The 22,335-nt window shown below is 50.1% G+C and overlaps 1 protein-coding gene across 32 annotated transcripts in view; it reads right to left on the bottom strand.

Moving 5' to 3' along the window:
- The window catches only part of CAMK2G (calcium/calmodulin dependent protein kinase II gamma), a 54,266-nt gene that overhangs the window by 5,553 nt on the left and 26,378 nt on the right, over positions 1 to 22,335 (bottom strand). For 5 of the 32 annotated variants that reach the window (XM_073793460.1, XM_073793451.1, XM_073793454.1 and 2 more), the window contains 9 exons: positions 19,725 to 19,808; positions 19,460 to 19,502; positions 16,895 to 16,957; positions 14,886 to 14,929; positions 7,614 to 7,646; positions 5,421 to 5,489; positions 4,211 to 4,255; positions 2,689 to 2,737; positions 1,347 to 1,460 (listed from right to left, as the gene is read on the bottom strand). In XM_073793460.1, coding sequence (XP_073649561.1) covers positions 1,347 to 1,460; positions 2,689 to 2,737; positions 4,211 to 4,255; positions 5,421 to 5,489; positions 7,614 to 7,646; positions 14,886 to 14,929; positions 16,895 to 16,957; positions 19,460 to 19,502; positions 19,725 to 19,808 — 544 coding nt within the window. The remainder of the gene's footprint in view (positions 1 to 1,346; positions 1,461 to 2,688; positions 2,738 to 4,210; positions 4,256 to 5,420; positions 5,490 to 7,613; positions 7,647 to 14,885; positions 14,930 to 16,894; positions 16,958 to 19,459; positions 19,503 to 19,724; positions 19,809 to 22,335) is intronic. The other 27 variants (XM_073793463.1, XM_033842259.2, XM_073793464.1 and 24 more) reach the window with 26 other exon arrangements.

The raw sequence follows: 22,335 nt of genomic DNA, 5'->3' as shown, positions 1-22,335 counted from the left end.
TCTCACCAGTGAGACAGTTCCGTTTACCCTGGACAAGCCTTGGAAAGGCTCTAAATCTCATACCAGCTCTCAAGCCAGGACATGTCCCTCAGGAAAACCAAGACAAGCTTCAGACTGACAGGCAGGCAGAGTTGGTGCCCTCAGAGCGCCCCCAACCCCAATCCCAAGCCAAGGGACTGCTGGTAACATCCTGCTCTCCTAGGCAGCTCACCTACAGGGAGCGCCACTATTAGCAGAGGGTACCGCCAGGGTAAGGGAGGCCTCGTACTGAGCTCGGGCTAACCCTGACCGGAGCCCCAGGCTGGCCCAGGCCACAAGCCTTTCCTCACAGGAGCGAGAGGCTGCAAGACAAATGTGAGCATTAGGACAGCACAGCTAAGGGGCACCACTGGGAGAAGGCAGAGCAGCCAATGGTACAGCCAGGAGGGGGGCTCTACAGCCACCAGCACCACCATGGGGGCAGCTCTAGGTGCATAAACAGGAGGTGAGGGGAACCACAGAGCTCTATCCACTTTCTAGAGGCAAGCAGGTAGGCACACGTACACACACACACACACACACACACACCCTCTCCAACCCCACCACACCCATCTGCAGGACCTGACTGGGGCCCTATGGGTGAAGAGGATCGTGTTTAGAAACTCTGAAAGGACAGACGGTGGGAGGGAAAGAAGCAGACAAAGGCATCCTCTACAAAAACACAACTAAAAATATAAATACAAGCTACCATTAACCCAGCAAAGCATCATACCCAGACATTCTACTATCCCATTTATTTTTCGTAATGCTATGAGGTAGGTGCCATTTTATCCCCACTTTACAGATAAGTAAACTGTAGCTCTGGGAGGTTAAGTTACTTCACACATTTTTGAAGGTAGTGTAGCTGGATTTAAACTCAGGCCTGTCTCACCCCAAGCTCTTAATATGATATTACGCTTAGCCTCAAGAAGCACCACATCCCGACATGGTTTCTTGACTATGGCAAATTTCACCCCCCCACCCCATGCCCACTACCCTGGACCTGACTTCTGACTCCACCTTTCTTCCCACTCGGTGCCGAGGCAAGGCCCACTGCACATCCCAGTGGCTTTCTACTCCTTCCCTCCTGCAACGATCTTCCACCCGCTCTTCATGTCTTTGGGCCCCAGTCTCAGGGCCCCTGCCTGGTCTTAACAGCACCTCCAATCAGCTCCCACACCCAGCAGAGGCTGAGCTCCTGAGGCTGCCCAAACGGACAGCTGGGCTGGGCTGACAGCTCTGGGGAGGGGCTGGGGGGGGGGAATCCCCGAGGGGCTTCAGGACAAGCCAGGGAGACGGAAGCCAGAATGTGCCTCCCTCACACTTACTGGCTGAGGAGCAGAGAGAAGGCTGGGGCTGCATGCCTGCAGAGGGGGCTGTTCTGTCCCGGGAGCTCCGTCCTTCAGGCACCGAGCTGCCATTCCCAGTGCGGAGCGGGGCAGCTAGCCAGCCAGGGCAGGGCAGGGCAGGGCAAGGCAGAGCAGCCAAAACAAACAGAACAAGGCAGGTGAGCGAGCAAGCCGGACAGGACCCGAGCCCGTGGCACTGAGAGCCGGGGCAAGGTGATGCCTCGGGCTGCTGTGGACGCTGGACCACGTCCCACGCCGCCGCCTCTGCCACAGAGGCCTCCCAGCTGAGAGCCCCAGGAAGGGGCACAGACCTGGGTTTGTGGCTTCCAGAGGAGCCTGCGAACAGCCTGTACAAGTCCTGGGGAAGATGTTCTAGGGGGCAAGGCTACAAGGTCAAGAGCCCAGCAGTGCAGGAGCCGCTTACCCTGCCAGCATCGCCAGAAGTGAACTGATCTGACCTCAATCCCAGCAGCCCTGGAAGCACTGTTCTTTACTGCCTTATACGTTTATGCTTTCTTTTTTCTTTTCCTTTTCCTTTTTTTTTTTGGTATTACCAGAGATTTGTTGCTCCCTTATCGCCGCTGGGCATGCTCTCTCAGCTCTGTCCTGTAACGTTCCTCCAACTTTTCTGAGGACCTGGCCTAAGGTCACTTACTGAAGGCATGGGAGCAATTCCAGGAGGCCAAACCAAAGAGCAGGACAGAGATTCCCAGCAGCCTGGCCTGCCATGCCTTCCCACACCCCCTGACACTCTGGCCAGGCCCAAACTTAAGCTGGTGGTCTGCACAGGACCACTGGGACAGGGCCAAATGTGGTTCTGACTCCGTCACTCATACCAAAGCTTTGTGATAAGAGTGACCAACCCACCCCGACGTGTCCAGGACTGTCCTAGTTTTAAAACCAAAAGTTCCACATCCTGGAAATCACTACAGTCCTGGGGAAATTGGGATGACTGGTCACCCTACTAATGGCTCATGACATCTATAGGCTGCTTCTGCAGGGACTCAAGATGTCCCTGTTCTGGGATATCATATCGCAGCAGCAACAGGAACAGTTCTCTGAGCCCTGGGCCTCAGGAACAGCCCTCGTTTAGCTATCCTAGACTTGGGGTCAAAGAAGAGAAGCCACTTGCCCAGCCCAGCAACAAGAGACAGGGCCTCATATCTTGGCCCATGGAAAGTAGCTTTTATGCCAAACTTTCTCCTGGCGTATAAGGAGCCACCAATCTCAGTTCTGGGGGCAGACAAGGCAGGTGCCCCACTGGAGCCTAGGTACCTGGGACACTGCCGGGGCCCCTTCCCCACCAAGGGCTAGCACCTACCTTTGAGGTCCTCATCTTCTGTGGTGGTGTTGCAGCTCTCTGTGGAGCCCTGCAGGCCAAAAAGAACAAGTTTCTATAAATGAGGCCCTTGGAAACCAGAGGAGCCAAGCAGAACAAAAGCAAGAGCATGTGCTCCTACGGGAGCTGCAAGGAGAAATCAGAAGGCTCTATTTCCACCCTTGCCATCTGACTCCTATGAAACTCTGGATTCCCAAACACCATCCTGAGTCTTCCCCAAGTCAGTAAATGTACCACTTATCCAGTTGTTCAGGCTAAAACCTAGAGTCATCTTCTAGGTTTGATTTTTATGCTGATTCTTTTCTTTCTCTCTTTCCCTCATATCTCAATTATCTAATCTAAAACCAAATCTGTCAGTTCTACCTGCAAAATAAATTACGTGTCTTACCTCTTCTCCTCAAATGCACAGCTACAACCTCAGCCCAAGATGCCAACATCTGGCACCTGAAATACACAATAGCTGCCTGGTCTCCCTGCTTCCACACTTGCTTCCTCCCTAAAGTTCTTGCCCATAACACAGCCAGAGTGTAAATCAGATGCCATTACTCCCCTGCTAAGAGCCTCCAACAGCTTCTTATTGCTGCTGGAAAAAAAAATGCAAACTCCTATCAAGTCCTACAGAGCAGGTCCTGTCTGCTCCTCCAGCTTCACCACCCTCCTGCTACTCTCCCCCTTGCTCACCACACCCTTAGCTCTGATTTCTTCTGTCCCGTATATGTGCCAAGCCCCTGCCCTTGCATTCCCTCTGTCCAGGGCACTCTGCCTCAGAGTCTGCCTGGTTGTCTCCTTCCAGTCTTTTAGTTTTTAGCTCAAATATCACCTCCTGAGGGAGGCCCTTCCCCGACCACTTAACTAAAGGCCCTGTTCATTATCTATTTACTTTGCATCATTTCTTCATAGCACTTATCACTACTGGATTTTATCTTATTTATTTGGTTTTTGGTTTATTATCTGCCTCCCCTACACCTGTGGAGAGGGATTTAGTCTCGTCACCTCTGTAAACCAGAGCCGTGGATGGTTTTGGGCTCAATAAGTATTTACTAATGGTAGTGAAAATACGGAGACAAGGTTATTGAGGGCATAAAGGAGTGAGGCAATGGGGAATGACTGCTCTAGGGTCTGACTGCCTCTGTTTTTCTAGCTAATGTTTACTCTCATTTAAACTTCACATGGAAGAAGATTCTACTTTTATTATCCCCATTTTACAGATAAGGAAACTGAGGTGCAGCCTGGGAGAGTGACTGGTCCAGGGGTCCAGGGCCAGGATGCAAACTCAGGCCTGTCTGGCTCTAGAGCCTGAGCTCAGCATCACTAAGGTATGATGCCCTCCCTGGCAACAGAGTGATAAACAGGCATGTGCTACCCCCAGCCTAGACTCTGCAAATACCTTGGCCTTGAGGTGCAGCCTGTAGGCTGCCATCTGCAGGACGCTTAAACCCTGTGACCCAGCCCACCTGTTTCCTGCTGACCTGGAAAGCAGGAGACTGGTTCAGGAGCCACTTACCTTGATCCCATCTGTAGCGTTGTGGACCACAGTGGTTTGTGGCTCCTGTGAGGGAAGATGAAAATTACCCTCCTGACCTGGGGACAGACCTACAGCTCTTCCCTAAGGGACCCCACCCCTACCCCAGAACCCTCGTACATTGACCCTATGATGACCACTGAGGTCCGCTCGCCAGCCATGCTCACAAGACAAAATATCCTGGCTCAACTGGGTCCCAGGCAGCTGGAAGCCCCAGATTTAGGGGACAGCACTGGCTGGTAAGGAGGAGAGGCCTGGCACTTAATGGAAGCAGGTACTGGGGAAGCGGAGGACAAGGGCCCCTGTTCCCGAACCCTGCTGAATCTGAGTGTCCTTTCTCCCACGGGACAAGTACACTGGAGGAGCTGTAGGCTTGAGGGAACAGGCTGGGCCCTGACAACAGTGTTCATCAAGGGGAGTGCAGGAGGCAGGGATGCTGGGAGAGTGGACTAAGGTCTCCCAGAAAGACCCAGGATGGCCCTCAGCAAGCTGAGCCCAGAGAGCCGCCTGCTTCACCCACCCTGTGCCTCTCCCAGAGTTCCTGTCCCTACAGCCCCACAGCAGGCAGCTCCAGAGGCCACAGGAAGTAGGAGGGGCAGCACAATTCCCCCTCCCTCTCTCCCAGATACCCCCTGCTAACTCTAGTTAGTCACCAGCAGAGGGAGCTCTGAGAGCACACAGTGCCCCTGGCTGAGCCCCGACAGAACTCGGACAGCATGGGGGCTCTCCAGGAACCCAGACACCTCAGCACCATCCAGAGGTGGAGGACCCCAGCCCCCCTTCTTATTCATTGCTTTGCAAAGGAGAGGCTGAGGCAGATTTTACAAGGAGGCCTCCAAGAACTGATGTACAGATCCCAAGAAAGCTCCTACCCTCTCCTTTTATAAGCAACTCACCTTCCCGACCCCTGCAGCAGACCCACTGAGGGCCCAGCCTGGGGCTGGGAGGCTTAGCTGAGAGCCCTGATCACTCTCCCCCCGCCAAGAGCAAAGAAGCAGGAGCAGCAGTTCTGCCATGCAGGAAGGAACACGGCCAAGCACGACAGTGAGGGGGAAGGGGCCTATGGGGCAGTGCGCAAAGCAGCCTGCTCTATAGGGATGAGAAAGGAAGAGGGCCAAGGAGGCCTGGGAGGAAGCGGGAAGGAGGGGAGGCAGCCAGGGGCAGGGGCGGAGAAGCGGTAGTCAGGAGGTACCATGGCCGTCTGCAAGGGCGCGGGCTCTTGGGCTGGGCTTACGAGACTGTTTTTGTTGTTGCTCTGTGGCTGAGACAAGAAAACAGATGGTTTAGTTCCTCTAGAGTCACCAAAGCCGCCTGACTCCCAGACCTCCCTTGCACCGCCGGCCTGGCCCGGAGGAGCTAGGCCTGAGGTGGCCTCCATAACACTACGGGATGGGAGCAACGGTTGGAGAGATGATCAGAGATTATTTGGAGGGACCCAGAGACCTAGCCCAGGAGGCATCCTCGAGGTGGGATGAGCTCGAAGACTTGTTTTAAAGCATCTCTCCAGAAATCTTTGCTGATGCCATGTCACTGAACAATTATACTTCACACCCAAAGAAATTCAGGATCTTCTCACTTTATAGGGGGAAAGGAGTGTGGTTTATAAGAAAGCAGAGCAAAATTCAGAAACTCTGGGTCCCCTAACTGTGGGCAGTCCCCTGCTGCCCTTTCAACCTGCCACCTGCATATCCTTCCCCTTACAACACCAGACTGAAGCCTGATCTGAAAAGAAGAGGAACAAGGAGAGGAAGAAAACCTGGCCTAGGAGATGGTGTCCAGAGAGGAAAGGGGCGGAATTTGGATACAAAATGCATCCACTGACCCTAGGGAGTAGAGACAGGGCTGTGCTGTTGGCCTTTCTGCCTGATCAATCTTCGACCTGGTCAGCTGGGAATGAGGGCAGAGCTCTAAGGAGTAGCAGGTGAATCCAGAACCCAGTCCCCAGGAAAGAGTAGGTTGCCCAGCATGCCAACATTCCCAACAGCAGACCACTGGGATATCTCCTTGCCTTTCAAAATATTACACTGAGTGGCACAGCAAGGGAGGGTGGGGGGAGGATAACGAGGAAGGAAGGAGGCCGATCTCCAGGGCAGGGAGTCCTATTGATGCTCTCTGCCTCTTACAATCCCCTAACCAATACACTCAGTCTCACTGGGAGTGCCTGTGGAGTCGGTGGCCACTGAGGAGCAGCCTGATGCCTGCAAATTCTTCAACAAGCAGAGAGACAAATGTACAGCTACCATCTCTGTGCAGGGCGCAAATGAGGGCACACTGGCAGCTAGGATGTGCTTCTTCTCTCCTAGAACACATACAGAAAGCCATCCAGACTGTCCTACTTCTTCTTGCCTGGAGGCCTCTTTTATGGACCCTTGGACCAGACCTGAAGCCGTAACTTGCTATCAATGGTTGAGATGTCCCCAAACCCAGGGCTAGGCATGGAACCTCAAGCCAGGTACCTAAGTGCTATCAGACTCCGCTGAACTCTGCAGGCTGGAGAAGGGGGGCCCCAGGAGTAGAAAGGATGTGGATCTAATTTCACATGAACTCTGCTCTCTTCCATATCCCCCCAGAAAAGAGCAGACCCCTCCTAGCTCAGCTGCTGATATGGACCTGTTTGGGGCTGATTGGACAAAGCTATCCTATTTGCAAAGCCCAGCTGACACAAAGACCCTGGCAGGGGGCAAGGACGGCAGGGTGTCCGTAAAAACTGCCATATCTGCAGAGGGCTGGGATGTCACCCAGGTGGCCCCACCTCTGGCTTTAATAGATGGTTTCATAAGGATTCAGGCTGCTGTGTTCCCTTGGGTGTCCTGTGTCCCATGAGAAAGAGTATGCGCTCTCTGCAGCCTTTCGGCTGTTGCTCCTGCGGGCAGGGTGGGAAGGACGAAACACCGGACACAGCGTGCTAATGGGCACTTGCACAGGGGAAAAGGCCAGGAGAGTGAGGCTCAGAGCCGAGAGCCTACAACCGGCTCCTCCGCACACCACACAGAAGTCCGCTGGCTGCCGGTCTGTAGGAAACGGCTGCTTGTGCCCGGTGAGCAGGGTCTCTCCTCCTGAGCGACCGTGAGTGAGGGTCTCCCCTTGTGCTTGCCACCTGGCCCCGAATCCCTACCAGCTTCACATCCTGCCCTGGGCTGCTGGGGGCAGTCCAAGTGCTGCAGCAGGGAATGCCATACCACACATTCCAGTGCCCGTTTCTTAGGCCGCTGGGCCACCTCGGGCAATGGCTCCCGCCTGGCAGGACAGGCCACACCTGCCCGCACAGCACAGACATGCAGTGAGGATGAGTGAAGCACACGCACATGGCAGAATGGGTTTGCGTGGCTGGCAGGCGGGCGCAGGCAGCATGGAGCGGGCGGATGGGTGGGCAGGCAAGGCTCACCATTAGGTGCACGCTGGAACTCGACTTCCTTTTCTGGACACACCACAGCAAAAGGGAAAGAGAAGGGGAAAGAGGAGGTAAGAAGAGAAGCACAGAGACGCTGCAGGTTAGTGCACCAGCATGGGCTCTGCCTTCGGAGAAAAGAGCAGAAGGAGGAGACCTCGAGTCCAGCACCAGAAGGGTTAAAACAGCATCTAGACAGACAGGCACACACACCCCTCCAGACCCTGGGAGAGGAAGAACTCCTCTGCTGTCAGGTTCATAAACACAGATTGAGGATATTCTGAGGTGTCTCAGATTTGCTCAGAGAAACCTCTTAAAAGGAGATTAAATCACAAGTCTATGAGAGTAAGTAACATTTTGCTGCAAATTTATAGGTTTGGGCTTATCTAGCTCACCTACAGGATTATTTATTTTCTTTCATTACTAGGTCTGCCTGAAATTCGAGTGAGCAGCTATCAGGTAAAGAGCAAAAGCTACTCTAGGTCATCCTGAGCTTTAACAACATTTGACTTCTGAACCTAGACTTTTTTTCACTGGACTCCCAAAACTCCTTTTCAGAGAAAGATGTTGAACTTTTGAAAATCATCTGACAAATATTAAATTTTGGCATTCATTTCTTTGTTGGTATGGCCATGCTCATTTGTAAGATTTCAATGTTTTATTGCATTTTGTAATTAGGGGGCAATGGAAAAGCAGGCGTGCTGGTGATTAAAAGTGCAGTGATCTTATGGACACAAAGATGTAAACCACGGGGAATGCTGAAAGCAGGGATGCCTTAGTCTCAATTAGAAGCTCAAACGCTTTATGTTCAGACATGAAACAAGAGCAGAAAAATAAAGACCACACGGAACACTGAAAATATATCTTGGAAGACTGTGTCTAAAAGGTGATAGGTAATTGAAGATTTTATCATTAGCTCGCTGGGAGATAGAAGTCCCCTAGGAACATGTCTGTGTGTCTTTACTCGCATATTCATCTAACGATAGCCAACAAATGCTTACTGAGGGCTATTCTAGGCATACTGAACACAGATAAATGTTCCTGCCCTCAAGAAGCTGACACTCTACTTGAGAAGACATTTTTGAGAATGTATTCTATTCAAAAGAAGGGGACTACAAGTATTTAAAAGAATGGTCCACAATTTAGAAATAGGTCTAAAGAAAAAGAAAGCCTAAATATAATAAGGCCTCTTGCTTTAGCCTTTTTTTAAAAAAAATAAATTTATTTATTTATTTTTGGCTGTGTTGGGCCTCTGTTGCTATGCGCGGGCTTTCTCTAGGTGCGTCGAGCGGGGGCTGCTTTTTGTTGCGGCGCGGGCTTCTCATTGTGGTGGCTTCTGTTGCTGAGGAGCACGGGCTCTAGGTGTGCGGACTTCAGTAGTTGTGGCACGCGGGCTCAGTAGTTGTGGCTCACGGGCTCTAGAGCGCAGGCTCAGTAGTTGTGGCGCACGGGCTTAGTTGCTCCGTGGCATGTGGGATCTTCCTGGACCAGGGCTCGAACCCGTGTCCCCTGCATTGGCAGGCGGATTCTTAACCACTGTGCCACCAGGGAAGTCCTAGCCTTTCATATATACCCACATATGAGATTTTACTTCCAAATTATCCAAAAACAGGGAGTTGCTTTACATTCATATATATACTTCTCCCTTTATCCAACCAGAGTGGTTAACACTTTGAAGGAAGGTCCTATCTTATTTGTCTTGGTAATCTCCATGGTTCCTAGCAAAATGTCTAAAAGTCAGCATACGATCAACAAATGTTTGCCAAGTTCAACTGGGTTTGTTGACTCTAGTTTTTCCCCAGGCTGAAGTAGAGTACAGGCTTCTAACTTGCCTGGAATTACAGCACTGAAAACTCTGCAGGGGCACAGACCAGGGCCAGTCTTGGAGTCAAAAGGCCATGCAGGTTGCTTTCACCCAGACCTTGCCTTAGGCAGGGTACTTTCTGCTGTCTGCTTCAACTAATGGGGAGTAAGTTCCCAACTCGCTCCCAGCTGCCTCTCTTACTTAAACTGCCCTGCATGAAAACTTGAGATAATCCTTTCTACTCATGGGTTAGTTTCTACCAGGTGAGCAGGCTTCTTTCAATTTCTTTCTCCATCCCTTTAGGGTTTTGCCCTCAGCCATGCATAGCTGGCTTCCTCCTCTGGCAGCCTGCAGCACTGTTTAATTACCAGATCATTTTAAACAACCATACTTCACTTATGTTTAAAAATTAAATATTAAAAATTTTAAACCAGAAAAAGGTTCAAGCCTCCTTTCCACACTTAAACAAATATTCAAACGGTACTTAAGGAAAATAATAGCATCTCTCTCTTCCTTTTCTTTTTCCTCCCTTCCTCCCTCCCTTCCTTCTTTCCTTTCTTCCTTCTTTTCCTTATTTCTCTCTCCTTTTCTTTGCTTCCTCGCTCTTTCTTTTAAGATTGGATGGTCATTCTGGCCTGGGACTAGTGGAATGCACAAGTTGTCCTCAATTAGGGGCCCCTCAAGTCTTGTCCTCTTAAGTGGCTCTCACTCCTCCATAGACCCTGGGTCACTGGTATCTACCTTCAAAGAAACCTAGCCAGAACCTGAAGTCCCCAAATTCAACTGCACAAGGTAGACTCACTGCTCAAACCAATGCTAATATCCGAGCATCTGTGAAAGCTTCTGAACAGCAAGAAAGAAATCTCCCTATGGACTTTAAGCAGCAGAAACTGGGGAGGGGGTGTGGTGGGCTGGGAAAGGAGGATGGGGTCTAAAAGAAAGATCCAGGATGTGACAGATCAGGATCTTCTGAGAGGCCTCACAGGCCTCCCTCATAACACAGGTTATCACCTTGACTTTCAAGAAGGCCCAGAAAAGCAAAACCCCGCATACCTTGCCTTGTCTTTTCCTTCCTTCCCCTTTTGCAGTACTTTCATCCAACCACGCTGTTCATTATTATATACTTGTTCCTGATTATAAAAGGACTGCAGCCACATTACAAGCAATTTGGAAAAGAGAAAAGAGGGGAAAAAAACACCCATAATCCTATCACTGTTACCAGTCTTTTGTGTATGCAATTTAAACATATCGTTGTAAGCTCTATACAAGTTTATGCCTTACTTTCTTTTAATGTCTTACTTAAAAAATAAATAGTATCTTAATTTTTATTCTGATTATCAAAGTAATACACGGTCTAGGTGAAAAATGTAGAAAATACAGAAAAATGTATGAAATAAAAGTTTCCCAAATTCCCATCACCCAGTGAAGTTACTATTAACACTTCAGTGGGTTTTCTCCCAGTTCTTTTTCTATTCACATATCATACACTGAATATAATCTAGAAGTACTTTTTTTTTTTTTTTTTTTGCGGTACGCAGGCCTCTCACTGCTGTGGCCTCTCCCGTTGCGGAGCACAGGCTCTGGACGCGCAGGCTCAGTGGCCATGGCTCACGGGCCCAGCCGCTCCGTGGCATGTGGGATCTTCCTGGACAGCGGCACGAACCCGCGTCCCCTGCATAGGCAGGCGGACTCTCAACCACTGCGCCACCAGGGAAGCCCAGTACTTTTTTTTAAACAAAATTTAGACAGTACTGTATGTACTGCTTTATATCCCACTTTTTCCACTTGAAACATTTCTGTCATTATATAGTCATAAAAATTAATAACTTTGTAATGGTCGATTAGATTTCCCATAATTATTTAGTCATTATCCTTTGGGCTTTTGATGTTTCCCATCTTCTCATGGTTATAAGTAATGTCATGTTGAACATCTTTCTGCTTTCAGTTTTTCCATATTTTGAGGGATTCCTTTAGGACAAATTCCCAGAAGTAGAACTAAAAGGTAAAACAGGAACATCTTTGTGTATTTTGACACACAGGCTGCTTTAGGAGGGGTCATTCCGACTTTCACCACCATCACGAACTTAAGAGTCAAGAGATGGCACCTCGTTTCCACCTGCCTCTCTCTGATACCAGTGAGGCTAAACATCCACATTTGTTAACTCATTCTACTTCCTCTTTTCAGATTGTCAGTTCATCTTCTTTGACCATTTATCTGCTGGATTTTAGGGGGTATTCTTATTTATTAGAGAAAGCTCTTTTGTATAAAAATATTAACTCATCCTATCACATCTGCTATGAATATTTTCTCCAACCTGTCTCTTGTTGGCCTTTGAATTTTGGTTGGTCATGCCCTTCTTAAACTCTTGCATCTTAGCTTCTGTTCCCACCTCTATATTCAGTCTTTTCTCAAGCATAAAACTCATTTACGGAGTACCTAATCAGGGTCAGAACCTGGGCTAGGTTCCCCGCATATGTTCTCATTTAAAGCAATTTAACTACCGATTCTGGTTGCCTAGCCTGTATCCTTCTCAGCATTCCTGTAAGGGCTGGCATTGTTGCACACCTCTGTTCTTCCTCCACCTCTTTCTCCATTTCCTTTGCTAATTCCTCTTCTTCCAGCTCCTTAGTAACAGATAACCCTGAAATTCTGCCTTTCCTGGACTCTTCAACATTTGTGTGCTTTGGATTCATATGGAGGAATGGGAGTGTTATTAAAATTCAGATTCTGCCTCCCACCCAAGGCTTCCTGAATCTGAATTCCAGGCTGGACTCTGGAATCTGTGTATTTTAACTAGCTCTTTAGGCAAGTCTTACGTGGCTGTGCCTGAGGCCAGTATCTACAAAGTTCTGCCAGAAACCTACTCCTTAATGACACCTTTAACCCGTCCTCTCACCATCTCAGCTGTCACTGCTTCATTTCAGGTCCTGTTTTGTGCAATCACTCTCTGCTTCCGTCATACAAAAGCTAATGGAGTTCCCAGAATCATCGTGTTGTTTCAAACTTGTGTATTCCCTTTGCCTGGAATGTCCTCTCCTCTCTGCTCCCCTCCTTAACTTGGCAAAATCCAACTAGTCCTTCAAACTCAGTTCCTCGGCCATCTCCTTTGGGAAAATTTGCTGTTCTGGCTCAGGTGCTCGTCCCTCTGCTCCTCCAGCGCCTGCCTGGCAGGTACCTCCCTCAGTGGACACGAGATTCACTCACGTGAGTGTCCCTCTGCACACCTCCCTGGGCTACACCAGGTATCTCCCAGCACCTTTGAAGACCTCTCTGCCCAGATCTTCACTTGTCTCTCAGTCTCAGTGTGGTCAAAACAAAACTTCTCTTCTCACCAAAACATTCCTTCACGACTACTCACATTTCTAGCAAAGATACCACCATTTCTTTCAATATTCAAGACACTTTGCCATTACCTTTGATGGACCCTTTTTAAATCTCCCGTATCTAATGGGAACTTCCTTTGCCATACCTCTCATCAGAGCTAATGGGTGCCCAGCACCCATGGGTAGAGCTGGACCAATGACCTACAGGCAGCACCTATTCCAAGTGGTTGGTCTGTGCTCCTCTGGTGGTCATTTTGAATATTAACCCTTTCTATTTCTCATCATCTTTTCTTCACCCTACACCCAGACTATAATAAATCCTAGTTAATACCTGGGTGTCCTGTGTCCCATGAGAAAGAATATGCGCTCCCTGCAGCCTTTCAGCTGTTCCTACCCTCTTCTATTCACCCTTACACGCTTAGCCAAGTCTTTCGAAAACATCACTCCTAACCTTCCCTGCTCAGTGGTCTATGGTGTTTTCTGTGGTCTAACACACAAACCTCCCATTCCTCTGCTCAACCAGACCAATCCAGCTGTATTTTTTATATCCCTCTACCAAACACCCCATGTTCCAGTTGGGCAGAGAACATCAATATGTATGATAGAACCCATAAAAATATTTTTTGTTGTTTTTAAGTTACAGAAAATACATTCTCATCTTAAAGAAAACACATGTGTACAAAGTAAAAAACAAAATGTGTGTCTCCCCACCCTGCCTTCACCTCCAATCCCATTCTCTAGAGGCAATCACTGACTTGGTTCCAATCTTCCTACCTCCTATTAGCTTTCTCCAATAAGTCTCTTCCCCAGAAGCTTCTTGGACTGAACCATCCCATGTAGGGTCCAGTACCATATACCATTCAGGGCTTAGCTGATCCCAGATCTGTTCACTTTCCTTTTTAATTGACCCTGCAATTCTTGAGGCTGGATGAAACCTGCATCTCCTCTTATACCTCTTGTGTGCCTTTAGAAATGAATGTAGCACTGAGCCTCTGACAGGTACTTAATACTTTGTAAAGATTGACTCTAGCTTCTCCTCCAGAAAAATATATGCAAACTCTCTAACTAGCCACCTTTTCCTAACCTGGCTGCACCATTGAGCTCACACCCCTGTAACTGAGGGGCTGCCAGTCAACCCCAGCTCCATGTCAGCAAGTGTGCGTGGAGCCCAAGCTCCCCTCCTTAGGGCAGAAGTACATGGAAGCAGGCATGCAGACAATGAGAAAAAGAGGAAGGGATGGGGGAAGGGAAAGGGGCACACAGGCATATCTCAGCTGGGGACGTAAGATCCTGGGGAAAGGTCTAATTTAAACTTTTGTTGGAACTTAAAGGTTTGCTTAATAATGGTTTGAAATTCTCCGTGGTGTAAATTGGCAGGCTTCAAGATAGCATGAACTCCTATCCAATGCCCCAGCCCCAGGGCCCTTTCTGCCCCCAAAGCCTCTAAGAACACCTTGGCTGTGTGAGGACCCCTCTTCCTTGGCCAAGCAGCACCCCCACTAAGGCTTCTTGTTGGTCCCTATGGGCCCCTGTCTTGCCCTCATCCCCCAGGAAAAGTTCCCTCACCAAATGAAAACAAGCTGTGAGGTACCATGTCCCTGGCCTGTATCTAAGGCGCCTATGCCTCAAGAAAGTTTGACGCTTTCACTCAATGGTATCTGAGCTGGGTTCTGGAAGTGCTTTGGAGATAAGAAAAAAGAACAAAAGGATAGTGGCTTCAGGTGCCAAGTCCTGTACCCTGAGTCAACCAGGCAAACTTTGCTTTCATTTGATTAAATCGGTTTGTGCTTTAAAAAGAAAAAAAGGTTAACCAGTGACCTAAAAAACCCAGAGAGTCAAGCCCTGGAGATGAAACCTGTGTCTGGAAGTCACGTTCAGGATTCAGCTCTAGTAAACTATAGTTTGGATCACCTCCCCTGAGTCTTTCCAATCAAGCTAGGGTCAGGTGAAGCACGTATCCCTCTGCCCTCTCAGGCCAGTGGAACCTGCTGTTCTGAGCACAGAGGTTTCTGGTTTAAAGCAGAAAAGCAAGGATAGGAAGGTTCTTGGGGAAAGGGGGAACAAAGTGCCAAGGAGTCCCTCGGGAGTGACTATTGGAAGAGAAAGGCCAGACCTTGGGCTGGAGGAGTGGAGACACCTACCTTGACACCGCCGTCCGACTTCTTGTTCAATAGGCTTTTGGCAGCTGTGAAAACAAAGAGAAAAATCAAGTCTCCTGTATTGTACCCTCTTCCCATCCTGAAGTCTGGCAGCTGGATCCGCAAGAGACTGATGTGTTTGACAAGGGGGCCAGGAGTCTCCTGAACCCCCTAGAAGAGGCCCTTCCTGATGCCCCAAAGCAAGAAGGGCATCTCAAGCAGCGTCAGACCCTCAGGGTGGCACCCCAGGATCTCCTCTGCCATGGAAGAGGGCTCAGCAGAAACAAGGACACTCCGCATTCAGGAGGAGAAACCACATTCAGTACTGGGGCTGCCTGGGCCATTGGGAACTCTGCCTTCAACAGCTTCCACCTAGGCCTGGAAGCAGAGTGCCAGGGTGAAAGGTGAGGGCTCTGTCCCTAGATGCCATGGAGATTCTCAGGACAGCCAAGCTGCAAGGATGCAAGACATCAACTGAGTGTTCTCAAGAAACAAGAGTGTCACAGTTCATGAAGGAGACCAGACGTGAGGACAGACAGACACAGACACAGAGACTAGGACCACCTACAGGAAGGTTTTGCCAGGGGGTTGAAGCCTTGACTGGGCATGTCCTCACTGCCACCCTTTCCTCAGTCTACTCTCTGGACCCACTGAGCAGAAAGGACTGGGTAGAATAATGAGGTATTAAACAGATTCCAGCCAGGCACAGGGTGATGCTCAAGGCTGGTGAGCTCCACATAGGAAGGCTGGTGACGCCTGTTCGCCACAAAGGTCACAGGAAAGTAGCAGACAGTGGATGGGAGACTCCAGGGAGATTGAATCAGTCCAACTGTCTGATCCACCTAGACTTCGATGGGTTTGCATCTTGGTTCTACTGCTTGCTAGCTGTGTGAGTTACTTAACCTCTCTGAACCTCAGTTTCTTTATCTATAAAATGGGATAATGGCATGAAAAGCACTAAGCAGAGTGCCTGGCACATAGCAAGAACTCAGCAGGTGTTAACTACTGTCACTATTGCTGCCATTCTTCCCTTCAGGTAGCCTTTCCTACCGAAGCTGGGTCTCCAGTGAGAATAAGGGTCCTTGCATCACAAGAATTCTGACCTCCAAAAATGGCCTTTGGTCCTATCTCCAGTTTATGCTGGGGTGATTTGAAACTTATTTTTAAAATGTGTTTACTACTATGCCTGACCACCGACGGTGTTAAGTGCTTTACGTACGTCAAACTTCTCTACTCTGACAGCCCATTAGAATCACTTGGGAGTTAGAGAAAAATGCTTATGCCTATCCCATGCCCTAGAGATTCTGATTTTATTTGTCTGGGGTGGGGTCTCAGCATCAGGATTTCTTTCTTAACAAGTTTTCTCATACAGGCAGGGTTGAGGGCCTTAGACATACATGATCTTAATCGTCACCATGTTATTTCTTAGCCCCATTGGAGAGATGAGGAAACTAAGGTTGGGAGAGCTGATATGACTTGCTCAGGGTGTGGCAGGGCTAGGATCCAAACTCAGGAGCGGCTATCTGCACAGCTTCTGTACTCTACGGCATTTCAGACCCCGAGGCCGGCAAATGCCAGACTTCACAATTGTGAAGGGCGTGGCTTCCCCTTTGGGGCCGCCCACCAGTGCCGCTGAAGCCTAGTCTTCCGCTGTGGGCAGCTCAGCTCTGGGCCACGCCAGGGCTGTCTCGGGCCACCTTGGCCGCAGCCCTCACAGGCGGGCCAGGCTCTCGGGCGGGTGGCATCGGGAGGAAAGCCTCCTGCTGCCCAGCTCCACGTCCCAGGCTATTGCCTCCTGAGAGTTGGCAAGCGCCCAGCATGCACGGCTGGTTAGGGGGCTCCGTAACACCGATGCGCTCGCAGATGCCAAGTTAGGTGGTCCGTCCGGCATGCCCATCTCAGCCCGCAAGCATGGGACTCGCCTCCCTGGTGAGCGGGCCTGGCATGCTGGCCCTCCTGGTGGGGTGGCAGGGAGCCGAGGCAGGCGGTCGGGGAGGACTCATGCCACGTACCTTGCCCGGCCAGGCCGGCGGCGCTCGCGGCAGGCGAGGCGGGGGCGGAGCTCTGCCTGCCAACTGAGGGGATACAGTCTCTGAGTGCACAGAGCTGCCGCAAAGCCACGGGGGCCAGTCAGCAGCGAGCATGCCCCAGCGCGAGGCACAGGAACCCGCTGCCGCTGTGCACGGCAGGGTCCGGGCGGCGTGGCCAAGCCGGCCGAGCTGGGGGAGCAGAGGTGCCGGGGGCAGGCTGGTGAGCAGGTGCAGCCAGCCCTGCAGCAGTCTGGGAACCTGAGAGAACCGGGCTCGGACAGGGCGTGGGGGATCCCGCGGCTCCACCTGTCCCACGACCACCTCGGGTGAGGGTCTGCAGGTCAAAGCCTAACTTGGCAAGGGGCCGTGTCCCTTCCGAGGCAGTCCAGCCCTAGCTTAAGGCTGTCAGGAAACTGAGCCTCATCTGCAAACCTTCCTCCCCAGGGGACCTAAAGGAGGACATTTTCGGAGGGCAGCCCTTTCCTCCGGCCGCATTCCAAACAGTAGAGAGACTGGCACTCGGGGCCCAGGGAGGGTCCGTGGCCCTTGTGCAGCCAGTTCACTGATGTTCCACGGCCCCCAACTCCTCAGAGACACCCGTCACTTTCCCTCTTCAAGACAGGTGGCCAGGAGAGGCTGCATTTCAGAGTTCCAAAGGTGTAGGTGCCCCAAAAATGAGCGCCCAGAAAGTAAACAAAGGCCGCTTAAGCAATACATTCTAGAAGCCCCGATTGCACCACAAGCCAACCTGCTAGAATCCAGGGATAAGCTGAACCTTCTATTTGGGATCAACTCAGAAAATAGCCTCACTTGTTCCTAAAGAAGCACACAAGTGCCCTTCCTTCTTGATTATACTTCTAGACACCTCTTCCTACAGAAGCTTCTGGAGACTGGCTCTGTCTTCCACCTGTCCCAGAGTCAGGGCAGACAAGGTCATCCTGGAGTGCTTGCAGCATTCCTTTTTGTTTGTTTGTTTTTCTGCCTCCTGCGCCAGGGCAAAGTGAGTGCCACGGCCAGACAAAGTCTGGGCAGCAAGGACAGGAGGCTCTTTAGGGATCAGTGAAGGTGCTGTGTTGTAACAGAGAGACTGAGTTCCTGAAACCAGGACACCAATTTCATGAAATGGATGAGGAGAGGCTGATGGGGAGGCCGGAGGCCACGGGATGGGGCACATGCTATTGATTTCCTAGCAGCCTGTTTCACATCTCTTCCACTCAGAGAGAGAAGAGATCACCTCATTCTAGGGTCGGCACATACCTGCCCTTGAGCGTCCTCTAGAAAGGCTTTCTTAAACCCAGAAAGTAGAAGGTGCAAGTAATTAGAGGACCAGAGGCCTGATGTGGGACAACAGCTCCACCTCTGCAGGAGGTGGCCCACTGTGCCCTCCTGTCCCCATTTGTGAGGTGAATCCAGAACACAAGATCGAGCCCCAACTAGGGTCACAGGGGATGGGCCTGAGGGGGACACTCTCCCAGCTTACTCTCCAGTCCTGACCCTCCAGGGCCCTGTGGCTCTCACTCGGGCTAGAGCTCATGAAGCCCCAGAGCCAGGGCTGGAGGTTACCGGGAACCAGTACAGCCAAGTCCGTGGACTCAAGCTCAAGGGAGCAATCTCTGCCCAGGTAGCTGCCCACCTGAGCCTCCCCCACACACAACCCCCCCACCCCCATGGCTGTGTAGAAGGAAAGCAAGGGAGGGAGTCTGGTTATGAGAATGAGAAGGGGGTCTTGAACCAAAACAGTGGGGCTGGGGGTTAGGGGGAGGGAAGATCAGGGGAAAAGGCAAACTGGGAAGAAACCTTTCTGTCTTAAGTCCCGTCATTAATCTTTTCCTCACAGAAAAGCCACTGTGCTTCCCAAGTGAGGGCAAACAATGATGAGGGTGGGGGGAGGGGGAAGGTGGAATGTCTTGCATCTTAAAAAGAAATGTCAAGTGTGATTTACAAATTACTGGTCCCAACTCTCCCAATTCCTCACGCAACATTAAGCAAATTCCTTTCCCTCCATCCTGCTGGTCTCTATTTCTTCACTTTTACAGTTGGTACAAAAGAGAATATTTTAAGCACAGTCCCTGTAAAAGGTTTAAACATCTGGAATAATTTCTATCAGTCATCTCCACTTGGACACAACGATGTAGTGATCGTCCCAGTCAGCCAATTAATGGTGGTGTCTGGGAAGATTCACTACATCTCATCTCCTTCTTTTTCCCAGCACATCCTCCAATGCCCTTGAGACTGGCTAAAATCTTAAAGTGCTGAGAGTCTTCAGAGAATTAAGTAAGAATACCCAGGGACAAGGTAAATGGAAGACTGGGCAGACTACTCCTTGGGAGGTTCTAGGGAATACAGTTCATAAACCTGAAGTCAAGTAAAGCCCCCCAGAATTTCAGGTTACAAAACTCAGCTGCAGCAGCCCCTCCAAACAGGATCCTCATCATCTTGGTCAAGGTGTTGCCTGAGACACCCAGTGTCAGGATGGCATGATATATGGCAACAGCCCATTCTGACCCACTCACCTCGTAGAGTTAAAGTGCACAGCTGAAAACATACCTGAAAAGTTCCTGGAGACAAGCATGGTCGTGAGGATGGCACCCTGGGGAAAGAAGAGGGTCCTGTGAATTCCATCAGGCTCTAGAAAAGCACAGTCTGTTCTCAGGCAGAGGGCAGCTGCTGGCTAGGGGCTCCCAATGAGTACAACCTTCATAGCTCAGCTCCAGCCAGGAGGGGAGCTTCCTTCTGTGATGGGGCAGGGGGTGCACTGCTGAAAGGTATGATTTCAGGATGCTGGCAGCCCGGCCCGGAAGGCTAGACTCACCTTCAGTTTTCTCCGGGCATTGAACTTGCGTAGGCACTCCACGGTCTCTTGACGATGCATCATAGATGCCACTGTGGACCGTTGCTGGAAGCCAAATAGACAGGCCTGTGAGCCCCCCACCGGATCCTAGGCCCCTCACCATAGTCCCAGCACCGGTGGCCATGTGCTCAGCCGCCCCAGAGTTGCTCTGAAGATAAGATGAGGTCATAGATGTGAAAATGCTTTTACAATAAAAGCACTACCCAAAAATCAAGGTTATGTAAGGACAATAATCTGGACATGAAAACACCACCGGTAATTGATGCTGGATGAAGGTGCCCAAGAGAGCATTCTAATCTTCCTTGGGAGATGGAGGCTATGGAACGGGAGAGTATTTTGTGTGTTGTGATCCTCATGCAGTTATTCCTTCAGCAACTATTTAGTGAGCACCTACTGGGCTCCAGATTCTGGGCAGTGAGAGAACAGAAAGGGTTCCTGCTCTCCAGAGAGAACATTCATTCCTTCTAAGAGTTCCTCTCAACAACCATCCCACTCGCCAACAAGGTCTTAAATGAAGCTGTGATCTGAGAAGCTAAGGATCTTTACCTTGAAGCATTAATTCTTTTCACCGTTTTGGATAGGAATTTTTCTTCAATGTATCACTGCTAACTTCCTCCTTAAACAGAGTCCCCTGAACATGATTTACATTTCCCTGATGACACAGGGTCAGCAATACAAGCATCAATGATTACATATCCTAATACAGAGATGTTCTCAGGGTCTGCTGAGATATATAAGAGGATGGAGGGTGGGGTCCACAAACACGACCCCAGAACATAATGTTTCTGCAGTTCTTGAGTACCCATTTTAAGTGGCTCATCCCCTCACTCTGCTGTTGTTACCTTGGCCAGCCTGCTAAAAAAATAAATCCTACAGCATGCAGCCTGGTGCCCACACCCCCACAGGGCCATCCTGCCTTCCTTCCCCTCTGGCCGCTCCCTTTCCTAGTTCCCGAAGCAACTCTCCCAACCTTATCTACCTTCCCCAGATCTCATATTTCACCTCCTCCTCCAAAGTGTAAACTTCTCCACAAAGTGAAATGAGAGATCATCAAGCAAGAACTTCAACTTCAGCCTTCTAACCACAAGCTGATTTTCACACCCCTGCAACCTAATCCCAGGTCTCAGAAGCATCATCCCTCATGTGCTGACCCCTTGACCTGGGCTCAGGAGTCCCTCTCTCATTGTGCTATCCAAACACTGGTTCCTCAGTTAGCCAATATTTTTAACCCCTTATATTCTGGATTATATTCTTCTCTGTAGTCTACACAATACAGTCAAGCGCAAGATTTTAAAAACTCCCCTGACTCATCCATCTTCTCTAACTAGTACCATGTCTTTCTTTCTTCACCCTCATTCCCTCCTCACCTCACTGTAAACAGGCTTCAGTCTCTCTCCCTCCACTGCCTCTATCAGTGAAATAATGAAACAATGCTTCTAATTGGTCAGAGCCAACAGGCTCTCTTCTGTCTTTATCATGGACTCTCTGAAGCATCTAATTACAGAGCCTCCCTTCCTGAGACCTCCTGTTTCTTAGGATCTCCTGATCCTCCTTCTCCCATGGAAATTCTCATTCTCAGTCTCCTTTGCCGGCTCCTCCAACTCTCCCCGGCGCTAAATGCTGGTGGCCATCTCTTCTCTTACAACAGCCCACAGTAAGAATTCAATCAGGGGCTTTCCTTGTGGCGCAGTGGTTAAGAATCCACCTGCCAATGCAGGGGATACTGGTTCAAGCCCTGGTCCGGGAAGATCCCACATGCCGCTGAGCAACTAAGCCCGTGCGCCACAACTACTGAGCCTGCGCTCTAGAGCCCGCGTGCTACAACTACTGAGCCCACGCGCCTAGAGCCCGTGCTCCACAACAAGAGAGGCCACTGCAATGAGAAGCCCGCGCACTGCAACAAAGAGTAGCCCCCGTTCGCCGCAACTAGAGAAAGCCCGCGCGAAGCAACGAAGACCCAACACAGCCAAAAAATAACCCTCCAAAAAAACAGAAAAAGGAATTCAATCAGCATAGAAACAATCCCATCTATTTCTATAGCCCCAACACCACCAAAATGACTACAACCTATATTTCCAATTTTTAACTTCGTTTCCATATTTCTAACTACCCACTGGATATCTCCAGCCAGAGGTCCTCAAACACCACACTTAACATGTAGGAAACTAAAATCATCATCTTTTCTCACAAACAGGTTCATCCTCTGGGTTTCCTCTGGGTCAGTGAATGGTACAACCCTCCACTCAGTTACCAATTCAAAACCTGGCAGTCCTCATAGATCCCACTCTCTCCTTCACCTCCCAAATCCAGCTGGTCACTAAATCCTTTTCATTCTATGTCCCAAACATCTCTCAGATGTGTCCACTCCTTGCCATACCGCCCACTCTCCTACTATTACCCTTAGCCGAGACCTCATCTGGACTTGCTTAGACAGTCACGACAGCTTCCTGAGCTCTCTGCCCCTGCCTCTTTCCTCTTCAATTCCATTTTCTACACAGCTTCCAAACTGATCTTTCTTAATTAACTGCATACTTCATTCCCTCTTTAAAACCCTTAAATGGTTCCCTGTGCT

The sequence above is a fragment of the Tursiops truncatus genome, chromosome 16 (genome assembly GCF_011762595.2).
Source record: "Tursiops truncatus isolate mTurTru1 chromosome 16, mTurTru1.mat.Y, whole genome shotgun sequence".
NCBI lineage: Eukaryota > Metazoa > Chordata > Mammalia > Artiodactyla > Delphinidae > Tursiops > Tursiops truncatus.
This window is presented reverse-complemented; position numbering and strand designations above follow the sequence as displayed.